This window comes from Sphaeramia orbicularis, chromosome 15 (assembly GCF_902148855.1).
Source record: "Sphaeramia orbicularis chromosome 15, fSphaOr1.1, whole genome shotgun sequence".
Lineage (NCBI taxonomy): Eukaryota > Metazoa > Chordata > Actinopteri > Kurtiformes > Apogonidae > Sphaeramia > Sphaeramia orbicularis.
The window spans coordinates 32698050-32711455 of record NC_043971.1 but is presented as its reverse complement, the minus strand read 5'-3'; the positions used below and the strand labels follow the sequence as shown (position 1 = coordinate 32711455).

The 13406-nt window shown below is 44.5% G+C and overlaps 1 protein-coding gene across 9 annotated transcripts in view; it reads left to right on the top strand.

Moving 5' to 3' along the window:
• The window catches only part of LOC115433786 (transcription factor COE3), a 67787-nt gene that overhangs the window by 35647 nt on the left and 18734 nt on the right, over nt 1-13406 (top strand). For 3 of the 9 annotated variants that reach the window (XM_030155290.1, XM_030155286.1, XM_030155282.1), the window contains exons 7-10: nt 4419-4500; nt 6590-6731; nt 11269-11402; nt 11583-11709. In XM_030155290.1, the coding sequence (XP_030011150.1) occupies nt 4419-4500; nt 6590-6731; nt 11269-11402; nt 11583-11709 (485 nt within the window). The remainder of the gene's footprint in view (nt 1-4418; nt 4501-6589; nt 6732-11268; nt 11403-11582; nt 11710-13406) is intronic. The other 6 variants (XM_030155291.1, XM_030155283.1, XM_030155289.1 and 3 more) reach the window with 3 other exon arrangements.

Sequence of the window (13406 nt, the reverse complement as noted above, 5' to 3'; positions counted from 1 at the left end):
AAACAACAAAATAAAAACAAAAAGAGGCCTTGGAAATACCCAATAAATTCTCCGAGACACATAGTTGGGATATTTGATGTTGAACAATAATAATCACAGTGACATCTGCCTTGCTGCTCTCGGAGGAGATGGGCAGAGCCTGTGTGTGGAAAGGGTTAATCTCCCAAACCCAATAAGGTTGGATAGTGAGGCACTTGTTCCCTGATAAAGAAGTGATAGGATCTGTGGGTCTGGTCCCTCGGCGCTTGTACAGGGGTAGAGCAAATATTGTTAATGTGCTGTGGTTTACTTCAGCTAAGGCGAGAAAAACAGCTCTGCTTGACGAGAGAAGACAGCAGCGAACCAGAATACGACAGAAATGGCCATGCAGCTTGGCTCAGCCTCCCAGGGACTTAACCGGCGTATATATCAAGCCCACTCAGTTGCATAAATAAGTGTTCGGGAAGATTAAGATCTATAAGTGTCTCTATTTCTCGTTTTACCTGCTCCGCCTTGTCACAACAGGGATCTGAATGCAGTTCAGTGGAGTGCCTAATAACTGGAGCAGTAGGTAGGGAAGGCAGGAGGCTTGACATTAAGACCCTGGCGTTTTGGAAATCCGATACGCTATTGACCCGTGTACTACTATCTCAGCGTAGAGATCTGGTGTCAGCATATTGTAGTCTGGTGTTAGGAGCCGTTTCTTACAGGGCTCCTGTAACAGGGGCCCATTGAGTCTGGGAGGCAGCTGGGGCCTGATGGGCTGGAGCTGGGCGGTGATCGATACTCACCGCCCTGCAACGGATGACCTCACTGTCATGGCTGCCGGCTGTGGACACTGCATGCTAGTCATTAGTGCCGGGGCACCAATCAGGAGCTTAGAGTTGTCAATACCTGACTCTTACGGATACTGTGGCCATCTGTCAGTGTATTGTATAACGGCCCCAAACAGAAACAGGGAGGCTCTTTTGTACAATAAGAACAAGGTGTACCATTGAAGTAAAAAAAAAAAATCTGTCAAGTGTGTAATTTAACTTTAGCTTTGATTTAACTTTAATTTATTTTACAAATCATTAAAATAAAACCAGAGGAAAGAAATTGACAGTGTGCCTAGCTTCCATTGACAGTGGAGCCTTCTTAATAATACAACATTATCCTTATTTGCCCTCTTCACTCAAATCAAAGAGATGGACATTTATGCATGACTGACATCAACCCGGCAATTAAGTTGGCCATTTAAATGAGAGAAGGCCTTCCTCACCTCGTCTGTTTGTTTTTTTCCCCGTCTCTCTTCTTTTTTCTCTCTCCTCTCCTGTTTGATGATGGGAGAGGGTGAGCTAGAATTAGGGCGATGGGTCTTCCTTTGAGTGTCAGCCTAAAATGATCAGAGTAAAGATAAGAGGGTCTAGCAGCCCTCAAATCAGTCAAAGTGCCAAAGTCGGCCTTTTTCTCCTCAATTACCGGGTCTGTGAAGCCAGAGAGTGGAAGGCGCAGAGCCTGCTGCATTACTAAAGAGACAATCTATTTCCCCTTTGACCAGAGGGAGAGAAATCATTATGGCATGATTAGTAGCTTCGGCAGTGGGCGAGCATGGAGGTACTACAGGAGAATCGTATTAATTGCCTTAGACCAAGGCATGAGCAGGATTGTTTTAACGTTGATTTGTGGACCTGTATGACTAGCTGTTGGAGATAAAAGCTGATGTCAGGTCTTAGTTATACTGGCAGACTTCAGGCTCGCAGACAGAGAGGGTTGATGTCAAAATGAGCTTCCATCGCAGCCCTGGAAGTCTTTCTCTATGCCTGTCGATGTCTTCCTCTTTGTCTTTCTTCACACTTCATAGTTTTCCTTTACGCCTCCCACCATCTCCCACTATCCCTCCCTCTATCCCCCACCCACCCACCCTTCGCTACTCAGATGGACTACACCCCACCCCTTCCCACACTCCCTTTCTCTCTCTCCTCCAACTGATAGCTGCCTTGGCCGATTATTTCATCCAGTGCGGTCCACTGAGAGCCTCCTCTCCCGGCTTTGGAAGAGCTTTAATTAGCCATGTTAATATCCCCTTCATTGGCCTTAATATCACTCAACACCTTCCTCCATCTCAGCGGCCACCAGGGTCCCCCTGTCCTGTCAGAACAGCTGATTATTGAGAAGGATAGCTTTAATCAAACCTAATTGCAGTTCATTCTTTCTCTCTATCCCCCTTTGCCCTCCATTGCCAACATCTAATGGCAGCGACGACTTGATATCCCATTAAAAAACAATTAAACAACCTCCTTTTGTCTCTGTGCGTGCCAAAACACCAGCACAAACTTCTGTAGATATTTAAGAAGTAAAAGAGAGAGAGAGGGGCCTTGTCTTAATTGCTCTCCTTTTCACCAAGGACCAATTTGCACCGTGCTCATGGAGAATCTTAACCAACTCAAATGTAATGGATGCTATAGCACTGCCACTGCTGCGGACTATGAAAATTAAGCTTATCTTTTTAGCAGAGAAATTGTGCTTAATTGCCTTCATAACAGTAAACATAAAGGAGCTCCTTTATGATAGCGTGGGCACTCAATTCCTTGTGTTTATTGTTTCTTAACTTTTGGTTTCACTGTGGTAGAAACAGTATGTAAAAGCGTCAAAGTATCCTAGAAAAGAGACAAGACTTACTCTGAAAGTAATGTGTTTCTTTTATGAAGTCGATGCATTGCCTGGGAAATATATTCTATCTCTTGCTCTGACATAAATTGTCTGCCAATGGGTGATGCATGCACACGCACGTGCATACATGCACACATACCCTTATGTATGTGTATTTGTGCACAAATAACCTCACAATTACACACACACACAGACACACTGGCCTTACCCAATCTGTATGAGAGGCGACAGACAAATAAAAGTCGTATTTCAGGTCTGCTTTCCGCAGATGTCTGCTGCTCTACATTATGACTCTTTGGGGAAATAAAAACAGGGTCAGGGAATTAGAGTACATAATGGTCATTTTGATGATCAGCCAACAGATGCAACCCGAAAACACAGTGAACACAATCAAGTGAAATGCACTAATGACAAGTCAGGTTTTTTTATGGCCTCACCACACACCGACAGGCAATCAGCATTCTGGCATGGGTTAAAACGTCTTTTATTGATGTCCAAGCCAAAGCTCCTTGGATGTGGAGTGAAAATATTTTCTCACCTCTCCTCTCCCTCCTGGGCCCTCAGCGAAGCACAAGGTATAGGAGTCTATCGAAGAACGCTTCTAAATGACCAGTGCATGTGTTAATGTGGCCAGGGTTAGAAGGGTCATTTCAGACTCTGATTTATGGCCTGGCCAGGATCCCACTGGGCGAACGAGAAGTCTTAAGTGTTGCAAAAGCGTCCTCACAGGCCACACAAGCCACTGTATTTAGCCCAATGAAATGGTCGTGCAATCTATGGTGCAATCTATGGTAATCCAATGAGCCGCTGTGATTCTGTGAGCCAAGTTAGTATTACAATGGAAACCACAGAGTTGCATATAGTAATGCTAGTGCAATGTGATGAAAAATAAATATTGCTGCATGATATTTATAATGAACAGGAGAAAGCAAAGGCACAATCAGTCATGATTCTGTGGGGAGAATTTGCAAAAACGACAAGTCAATTTCATTGTTTATTCTGTGCGGTTGTGTAAGATTTTGCACAATGGGCTATGTGGTAGACAATTTTTCTTATTGGCCTTGTTGTTAATCTTACTCTCTTTTTACTATTTTGTATCTGCTAGGCCACATCTGAAACACAGCTCTCAATTCAAGGCTTTATCAATAAACTCTGTGTGTGTCCCTCAAGGAAGCGGGGAAGAAATGCATCTTACAAACGAACCAAGCCCAGATCTCACTCAGACGTGACATTTGTTCAGAGACGATTAGCCAGGTTGTAATTTGTGGCATAATTGCCTCACCCACCCACAAGTGCATGGGTGTGTGTACGTGTTATATGTGTGTGGCATACGGCGGTCCCAGGAGTGTCCGCCTAATTGCCTGACAGGACTATAAGTTTTGTGGCGCGCTCTCACCTTGTTAGGTCCTTTATCCCTGATGCTCTTCAAACAAGACCTGGTCACAGGTGGGCCTCATTTGCCTCCCTATTGAACAGGAGAACTTTAATTGCACAGGGGGTGTCCTGGGATTAAAGAGGTGGGTGGAATATCAAGTGACTTCCTGTATGTTAGTGGCAGATGGGTGTTGGGAAAGACCCATGAACTCAGGTGAAGGGATGGAACGACAAAGAGACTGACGCTCTAGACTTTGAAGAAACAATAAACACAGCCGCTTGTTTCTGGGTGACTGGATGAACGGATGCAGGAGTGTATGAGAATGCTTACTGAAATGTGTTTTAAGATTTATTTGAACTTTGAACAAGGCAGACTTGATAGTTTTTTGGTTTTGTTTTGTGCTCTTTTGCAGATTCTTCCTAAAGTTCTTTCTCAAGTGTAATCAGAACTGTCTGAAGAATGCAGGGAATCCACGAGACATGCGCAGATTCCAGGTGAATGAAAAACTATTTCACACATATTTCCTGTATATTTTGGACTCTGTCTCTCACTGTCTGTCTCCTTTTGTCTCACACAGACACATCCAGGTGTATAAATGCACTATCACACAAAGTCATGTCAGCACACATTCACATATGAATATAATTCTATTATTGGCACAGAAGAAGGCGAAGACGAGTGAAAAGAGAGAGTGAGGGATTTTGTGTCCTACGTGCTATGGACAGAATATTTATTAGGGAATACCAGCTGACACAAATAAGGATATAGGATTTAAGAGTGCCATCAATTGTGTTCCTGACAGCTTTCTGAGCCTCAGCGCAGAGGGGAGGACGATCCAACCACATGTAACAACAGTGTTAACTCAGGATCTGTCTGGCAGCGGAAACGCATACCTTCTTGCACACTGTATGCACAAGCACGCAGACACACACACATATGGATGCAGACGCATACAGACTAGGAGCGCATATATTTGCTTTCTCTGTATGCCTCCCTTGCTCTTATCCACATATGCATACACTTAAACTGACACATATGCAGCTCTCCGTATAGCCAATGAAAACCATCTCACGCCATCTGAAAACCATCATTATTGCGGTCTGACAAAAAGCTGCGATTTACACTAAAAGGACATGACCGTTGAGCACTTTTACTGCTTCTTTAACCCTCTCGCTTCTAATGTGTCAAGTAGCTGAGCCTTGAAATTATTGACCCCCCCTGCTGAACCATTTATCAAACTGTCCATCCATCCTACTCAGACATTTTCGCCACAAGCTGCCCACTAGGTCAAGGTGAGGGGACGAGAGTTTAGTGTGATTTGTCCTATCTGGCTAACGACAAACTACAGGAGGCCGTCCGTCACTGCCAGGAGTGTTCTGTGATAGACACACAACCCAGCATCCTCCAGGAGGAAACTCAGACATGAAACAGACAAGACAGGGTGTCCCCTCCTGATGTCACCACCATCAGACCTCCCCTGCCTCCTCACATCTTCCCTCAGGGTGAATCTGGACTGATGCATGACAGCCACCAAGGGCTTTCACCTCTCACTCCTGTGCACCAAAAAGAATGCGAGAACTTGCAGACTCCTTTTTTGTGTGACTACAGTGCAACCATTAATCTAAAACACAGCATGATTCTTCATGTATTGTTAAGGTGGATTTTTGATGATGATCCCTCGACCTTAGTCCAACAGTTAGTATGCCATTTTTTCCTCAAATAGATTTCCCAGATGCTCCACCATAGGTGTTTCTCTGGCCAAAGTTGTGTATTCTGCATGCCTTCCACTCCACTTATTACCCCCAAAAACCAGCTGGAGGCCAGAGAGGGCCCAATCCATCATCCTCAGCTTGGCCCAGCTCTGAACCTACTCACAAGAATGGAGCTCTTTCACTTCCCCTTCTCTGCCGTCCTCCCCCTGTGCCCCCCCACCCTTCCCAAACTAACCAAAAAAAGCGCCCCCCTAAATTCCACTGCTACACTGAGGTCACTTACCGGCGAAGCAAACCTGAGAGGGGCTCTCTGTTTCCGGCTCAGAAACACTTTGGCCATTCACATGCGGCTCACTGTTTGGAGATGTGGTGGCCAAAAAACAACAACAAAAATAAGCATTATGAAATATGGAGTGTGGCTTGGAATCCGATCCTAGTAAAATGTTTGTTGAGTGATGGGATGGAGTACGGTTCAGTTGCTAATGACTCCAGTAATATTTTAAAAGGGAGGCCTTCCCTCCTCAAATAGATGGACAAGCTGATCAATAATTCTGAGCTTCGGTTATGATGACAGTTGGTAGAGTGAGTAAACGGAAATGGTATTTTAGTGATTGAAAAGTCAATTAGCCATACACAAATGCAAGACACTAAAAAGCAAAAACAAAATGGCTGAGAAGCAGGGTAACTGTAATGCGATAAGTCCAAAGAGAACAAAATAGAAATCAATAGCACATATGTACCTGGATATAGCAGAATTTCTTGTCTCCCTTTTTCCCCGCTGTGCTCCTTGAGTTGAATTTTACTGAACAAGTGTTTTATTTTAAATTTTCAGAGTGCTAAATAATATACTCCACATTCATTCCTCCTGCAGGTTGTTGTATCGACGACCGTCAATGTGGACGGCCATGTCTTGGCTGTCTCTGACAACATGTTCGTACACAACAATTCCAAGCATGGGCGAAGGGCTCGCAGACTCGACCCTTCAGAAGGTACGCCTCCTTATCTGGAGAATGGTAGGCACATTTTTACATCCTATAATTTGCTACGCTCTTTTTTTCATCTAGTTTCTTTCAGACACCTTTCCATTTTACAAATCACACACTTAGTCCTTTATAGTTCTTAGAATCTTTTGTTCCTCCATCACTTCCATTTTTACTTTTTAAGTTGCTTCTGCCTCCCTCATCCCTATTGTCAAATCTCAGCTGGAAATAGTGTGCATTACTCAGTGTATTTATCATTTTGATTTCACTACTGATTATAATCCTCAGCCTTATCCATAATTTAAAATGCTATACTATTTCCAGTTTTCTAACACTAAATGCACATGCATTTGTTCTAAAAGCCTATGTGAAACATGATCAAATTGCTTAAGAATTTGGCTGTGAGGTCAATTTCCTGTCATTGGGTTCTGCAGATTTAAGCTGTGAGAGAGCTGAAACAGGGGGAAGAAGGAGAAAGAGAGAAAGCAGGGGGAGGGACGGGTGTGTGTGTGTGTGTGTGTGTGTGTGTGTGTGTGTGTGTGTGTTGAGTAGGTGGGGGGGCGGTCTATGAGAAAAACAGAACTTACTGTTTTTCTTCCAACTGATTCCATATGATAGACTGATTGCCTGCTCAGCCAAAAAAGAGAGAGAAGAAGGACCACCAAACCATGGGAAATACAAAAAGTAAAATGCACTAAACATAACCTTATGACCCTCGTGGCCTCCACTCACAGATGGGAGCACAGACAGCTGAAAGATTGTGAGAAAAAAAAAAAAAAAGACAACTGACTTGTTCCAATTGTGTAAATTGCTTATGTTCAGATTTCAAGAGCCAATTATGGCTGGGCAAACAGTTTATATACACCACTGACTAAAACAACCTACTCTACACATTAATGGGCATTAATGGTTCTATCACCAAAAGCAAATGTAATGTTTAATACAACAACATCTAATAAAAAAAGGACTAGACAATTAATATATCTCAGTGCACTCCAGTCCTAGTGGGGGAAAAAGCTAATCTATTTGTTTTTGTCTTTATTAATGACTCCTCTACTGGAGAACAAAATCAAATAATTAAAGTCCTGCCCGGAGCACCAAAGTCATTATGTTCGCTGACGTTCTGTTTGTGTGTTTCACGTTTATGACACGATAGGTGTGGATCGCCTAGCAACCAGTTTCTTAATGAGGAGAGCAATTAAAGAGGTTGAGCCCTCGCCTCCATGTTCCCCCGCTCCCATGGGACTGCCTGTGTTCTGTGTGTACGTGTGTGTCTATGTGTGTGTGTGTGTGTGTGGTTGCGTTCTTTACAGGTTACACCAACCCATCCTTTTTTTCCTCTCTTCACCACACTCTTCAAAGCACCAGAGTGATGCCCCGTAAAGCAAGAAAAGAAGCTATTGTCAACCGCCCAGTTGAACATGTCTTTTGTCTAATAACTTAAATACACCTTCCCTTTGCTCAGCCACTTGTGCTCTTACAAGTTGAGGCTCAGCACCATAACAAACTAATTTAACATGCATCAACAGCGATTGCTTGCTTTGTTTGAGTCACCTTTAACAAACAGAGATGTGACACAAGAGAAAAGGATAGTCGGTCGTAAAATGTAATTCCATCCATGTCTCCCATAGTGCCCTGACAACTAGCAGGCAGGCAGACAGCATGCTTTAAATTAGCAACACATTCTTACTCAGGAGTTCACTGGGCGAGAAGCCTCAGATATGTGGCTAAAACTGAGCTGCATCCTTCCTCTGAGCTTGCACTACACTTCCACTGGCTGCCTCCTATTGATCAAGAGGTGCTGCCCCCTATTGGCACACATATGGGATAGCCCTTGGATGACAGACTGAATCTCACCATGTGACATTTTTGTTCACTTGTGTGTACTGTCACACAACAAGCATATTATGCATTCAGACACGAATGTGCTTTGTGGCTGCCTGTCACTCAAACATGTATAGATTCAGGCTCAAAGGTGCATAAACACGCTCACAAATAGTCTAGTCTTTCACACAGCATCACCCCCCACACATACAGACACACACAAACACCACATGCAGACTTTCTCTCTCACACACTTGCACGCACACACACGTTCCTCAGCTCAGTTCCACCATTATAGAGCCCCAGACAATATAGGAGACTCAGCATAGAGCCTGCAGCGCCTGCCTCATTTGCATGCCAAGTGGCTGTAATGCTGTTAGGGTTTATGCAATAAAGACAAGTGAATCCAGACTGCTGGGCCTAAGAGGAAGAAAGAGGGAGAGAGAAAAGAAGAGGGGAAAAGGAGAGGAGGAAAGGAGAAAGAGAGGGTGAGAGAGAGAGAGAGAGAAAGAAAGAGAGGAAAAGAGAGAGAGAGTCAAAGGGAACAGATGGCCCAGGGAGAGGTAAAAGGTATAATCCCATCAGCTGCACTATCAACCGACCATCTGGACATCCCACAGCACAATTACAACACATTTCAGCAGGCAGAACAAAGGACGGCTTCGCGGGGCCACATCAGACCTGTTTGAGTGTCACAATAGTAGAGCTGGGAGCTCCTCTGCTCAGATCTTGGATCAGTTTTGACGTCCTCTACAGCCAACCCTAACTAGAGAGGAATAGATTAGGACAGATCACAGATCGGCTGTCTGGGGTCATTTCACAGCATAGTGGATTAAAAAAAATAGAAGGGGACAAAAAAGATAGATTAACATCTTCATGTAACCAGTGTCAGGATGGAAACAATTTACGCTGCGATACATGAAGTCAGATCAGACAACTTAACGCGATAAAAAAGAAGAGAAGAAACTCAAAGTTTGCAGTGACTTGGTGATCAGCACTCAGGCTCTTTGCATCCTCATCCGTCCACTCCTTGTGATGCCTATCATCTGCTGAGGGGGCATTGTGCGTGTCTGTCATCAGATCGCCTGCGCTGACTGTGTAATCCACTTCGCCACGGTCCCCATTCAGCACATGCTCCCCTCTCTGTCTGTGCATTGAGACATATGCAAATTTTTAGGCAGAAGGGTGGACGGCTTAGGGCCTCAGTCGCTGCCTCTCCATGGGTCCTTCTGTGTGTGGGAGGAGGCACTGGGATTTCCGTGGTGGTGTGTCTGTGTGTTTGTGAGTGTGTGTGTTCACGTTAGTTTGTATGCCTGTCGTAGGTTCAGGCTGCAGCTGCCCCCCAACAGTCACCGTCACCATCAGGCCCTCTTCTTGCCTCCTCCTCCTTCCTGCCCCCCCCCTCCTCCTCTCATCCCCAAAGTCAATTTGTTTACAGTAATTTTGAAGGGTGAATTATTTGCTGTAATCGTCCGCACTGATGAAGGTCAGGCCCTTAGAGGGGGCCCAGCATGCCCATAGAGGGTTGGTCCTCTTTCAGACGCTCCGCTTCGCAATTAAGGAAAGCAAATGTCACTCCTCCAGGCCTCACAAATGAAAATCTGTACGAGGTGATTAGCATGAAGTCAACAGCGCCTGTTAAAGTCAGATTCCCTGTAGTACCAATGTGTGTGTGTTCACTTTATGGGCAGGGAGAGAGAGCAAACATGACCTGAACAGACCCAACAGCAAGGCAAACAAAGGGAGATGTCTTGTCTGAGGTGATCCATACAACAATGGCCGACTGTGATTTACTTACTGGATGAAAAGGATAATAGAGGTTTAGAACTGAGCCTTAAAAAAAGAACTTGCAGAAATAGTTGCTCACATTTTCAGAAGTACAAAAAACATGCACAATTCATAGTGTATTAAAAGATATTGATGGAAATAGATTAAATTTGATATTGCTATTTTATGGTGAGCTGTCATGCTATTTCTGTTGTAAACACGGTGTTGTGCTGAACACCATATTAAGGTAATGCATCAAATGACAGTGAATGTGAGGCACCAGATCACTCAAATTAGATTATAATAACAACCCAGACTGTTGATGAATGGCAGAGCTAGGTAGCAGAAGTCATGGCAGATGAAAAGCATTGTAATAAACAATATGAAATGGATTGAATCGATCACAAAAAGAAAGAAAAAAAAACTCTATCTGAATAATTCATGAGTGCATTTCACGTTATGAAACCTGAAACTACACTCGGTGTACTTGCACTGTACTGTATATGCAGAACAAAGGTAATGAAATAACATGAACCAGCAAAGCTTTAGCTTGTCATTTCCACTTTAACAGCCTATATTCTTGACTCATTTAAGATGTGTTCAACTTTGAAATTTTACTGTACATGCGGCTGCATGCTTAATCAATTCTGATAGCTACATTTGCCCTGACACATAATTTGCTCCATCAAATCATTTTCCTTGTGAGCCCAGCGTTTAGCCTTTGTGAAGTGGACCATTTGAAGGGTCTGCTTAACTACACCACTCCAGCGCGCTGATAAATGATTTTGATTCTCATGCCTTAAAGGACAAATCCATCATTTTTTTTCTGGGGGCAATTTCCATGATATGTCTTTGTGAGAGAGACACTGAGGGCTTACACATGGAGGTGATGCCGTAATATATCTGTGTGGAAACAGACATGGGCCCGACTGTTGAAACCTAGGTGCTGAATTTGCTCTTCTCTTTTGTGTTGGATAAGCAGCCACCCCGTGCATCAAGGCTATCAGCCCCAGCGAGGGATGGACCACTGGAGGAGCCACTGTCATTATAATAGGGGACAACTTCTTTGACGGCCTACAAGTCGTGTTTGGCACCATGCTCGTATGGAGCGAGGTACGATGTGTGATTTCTCCCTAGATTCTAAAATCCAGTCAAAGCATTTTTATATCTAGATCATTCATCTAGATATCAAACACTGGTGGAAAATAATACATGTAGCGATTACATTACAAATGTTTTGGCTTGTTTTTAGGAAAAGGCTAATTATTTCATTTGTTTTTCTGTCAAATCCAGCTGATAACTCCCCACGCCATCCGCGTCCAGACTCCACCTCGACACATCCCCGGTGTTGTGGAAGTCACGCTGTCCTACAAGTCCAAGCAGTTCTGCAAAGGTGCCCCTGGGAGATTTGTCTATACTGGTGAGTCAAAACCTCTCTTCCTCTCCCTGTTTCTTTTCCACAGGCTGTGGGCTTCTTCTGCAAACCCCTCCTTCCTTCTTCCCCTCTGTCTAGATGGAGCTTTCAGCCCTGATTCCAAGCACTAATAATGAACTAACCAGGGCCGTGCTTGCCGAATGTTAAATGTGTGAGATCTGCACTGCTAGCGTGAAGGTGTTCTGTGGAGTAGCTCCTACAAGTGCAATTCAATCCCCCTCTGACCTGCCATCATACAAGGTCGCTGCCAAGCTCTGTTAAACTCAAGCTGTCAGGATAACTCATTCTGCCAATTCTCTTTATCTACCCTGTTGTGAGACAGATAACACTTTCTGCTAATTTTCAGATTTTGTACGATGTATGTAGACGTGGTTTCTTTTATATGAATCAGATTAGAAAAGGTGAACGAACAAGTGCATAATTCCCATGTATTGTCGAGCATTTAGTGTGAAGCGGTAGATGTGGATGTGAAAAAAGGGTGTCTGTGTCACACCGTAAGTAAGGGATCTGATTATCTTGGCTAACAGAAGGAAGTGGTGGTCTTATCTGTCATCATTGGTGAGGAGACAGAGGTTGTGGGGGTCACAGCCTGTCTGACCTGGAAGCCTCTGTCTGTTCTAACTCTGATGGGCAGAATGAAACAGGGGTGCGTCAAAGCACTCTCACTTCCCCCAGCACCCCCAGGCATCCAACTCAGCCCTGGCCTTGAGCGCAGCAGAATTGCAAAGTGGGGGCTCGACCCACCCCCCCTCTCCGCTCCAAAACCCCTAACCAGACCCCTCCATCCTGGGGCAGCTGTTTCTCATCAAGTCCCCCCCCTCCCCTCCTTCTTTAGCTCCCCAAACCTTCACCACCACCACAACTACCACCCCCAGCCATCCGTCCCCTTCTCCTCCAACCGTGCAGTCTGGCCCAGCTCTCCTGCATTTAACCTCCCTAGCAGGAGCGGAGCAGAGGCCAACAAGGCACTGGGATAATGAAACAGGAGTGGTGGTGTGGCTGCGTAAGTGTATGTGTGTCTGTTTGTGTGAGAGTGCGAGAGAAAAAGTGTGCATGTGCCTGTGTGTGTATACATGTGTTAGTGCGCAGCCCTGAGAAGGTGTATAAGTTAAGACATTAATGGCTTCTATAGCACCCTGGTGAAAGTGCCAGGTCCCTTAAGAACAGACCCCATTAGTCACAGAGGCTAAGCGGATTGGGATGATTACCATCAGGTTTTACTGGGGAAACGTGTCCCCTTCTCTCTATCTTTGTTGATTCTCCCCCCACCCCCCATTCTTCCTCTCTGTCTTCCCTGGGTTCCTACTCACTTCCAGTTAGTATAAAGATACAATTACCCCTGGAGGCAATGGTGGTACAATTGATTAGTGCGGTGAATTAAAAGAGAAAGTCACCAATAGACAGGTCCAGCTCCTCTGCACTGCTATTCCCTGTGTAGCTCACCCTGATTGTATGAAGGTTGATGCTTGAGAGAATGAAACTGTTAAAGAGAGCAGTATGCATAACGGTAGAATTAGGTATCACTGTTTCCATATGTACAGTAATTGCTACATGAAAGGATGTTAGCTGCCTTGCTCAGGCATTAAAATGCAAAGCGACTGGATCATGTATTTAAGAGCGAACAGCTCATTTCAAACCATAGCTTTCCTTTCTGTGTTACGGCACTTGAACAAATGGAACTG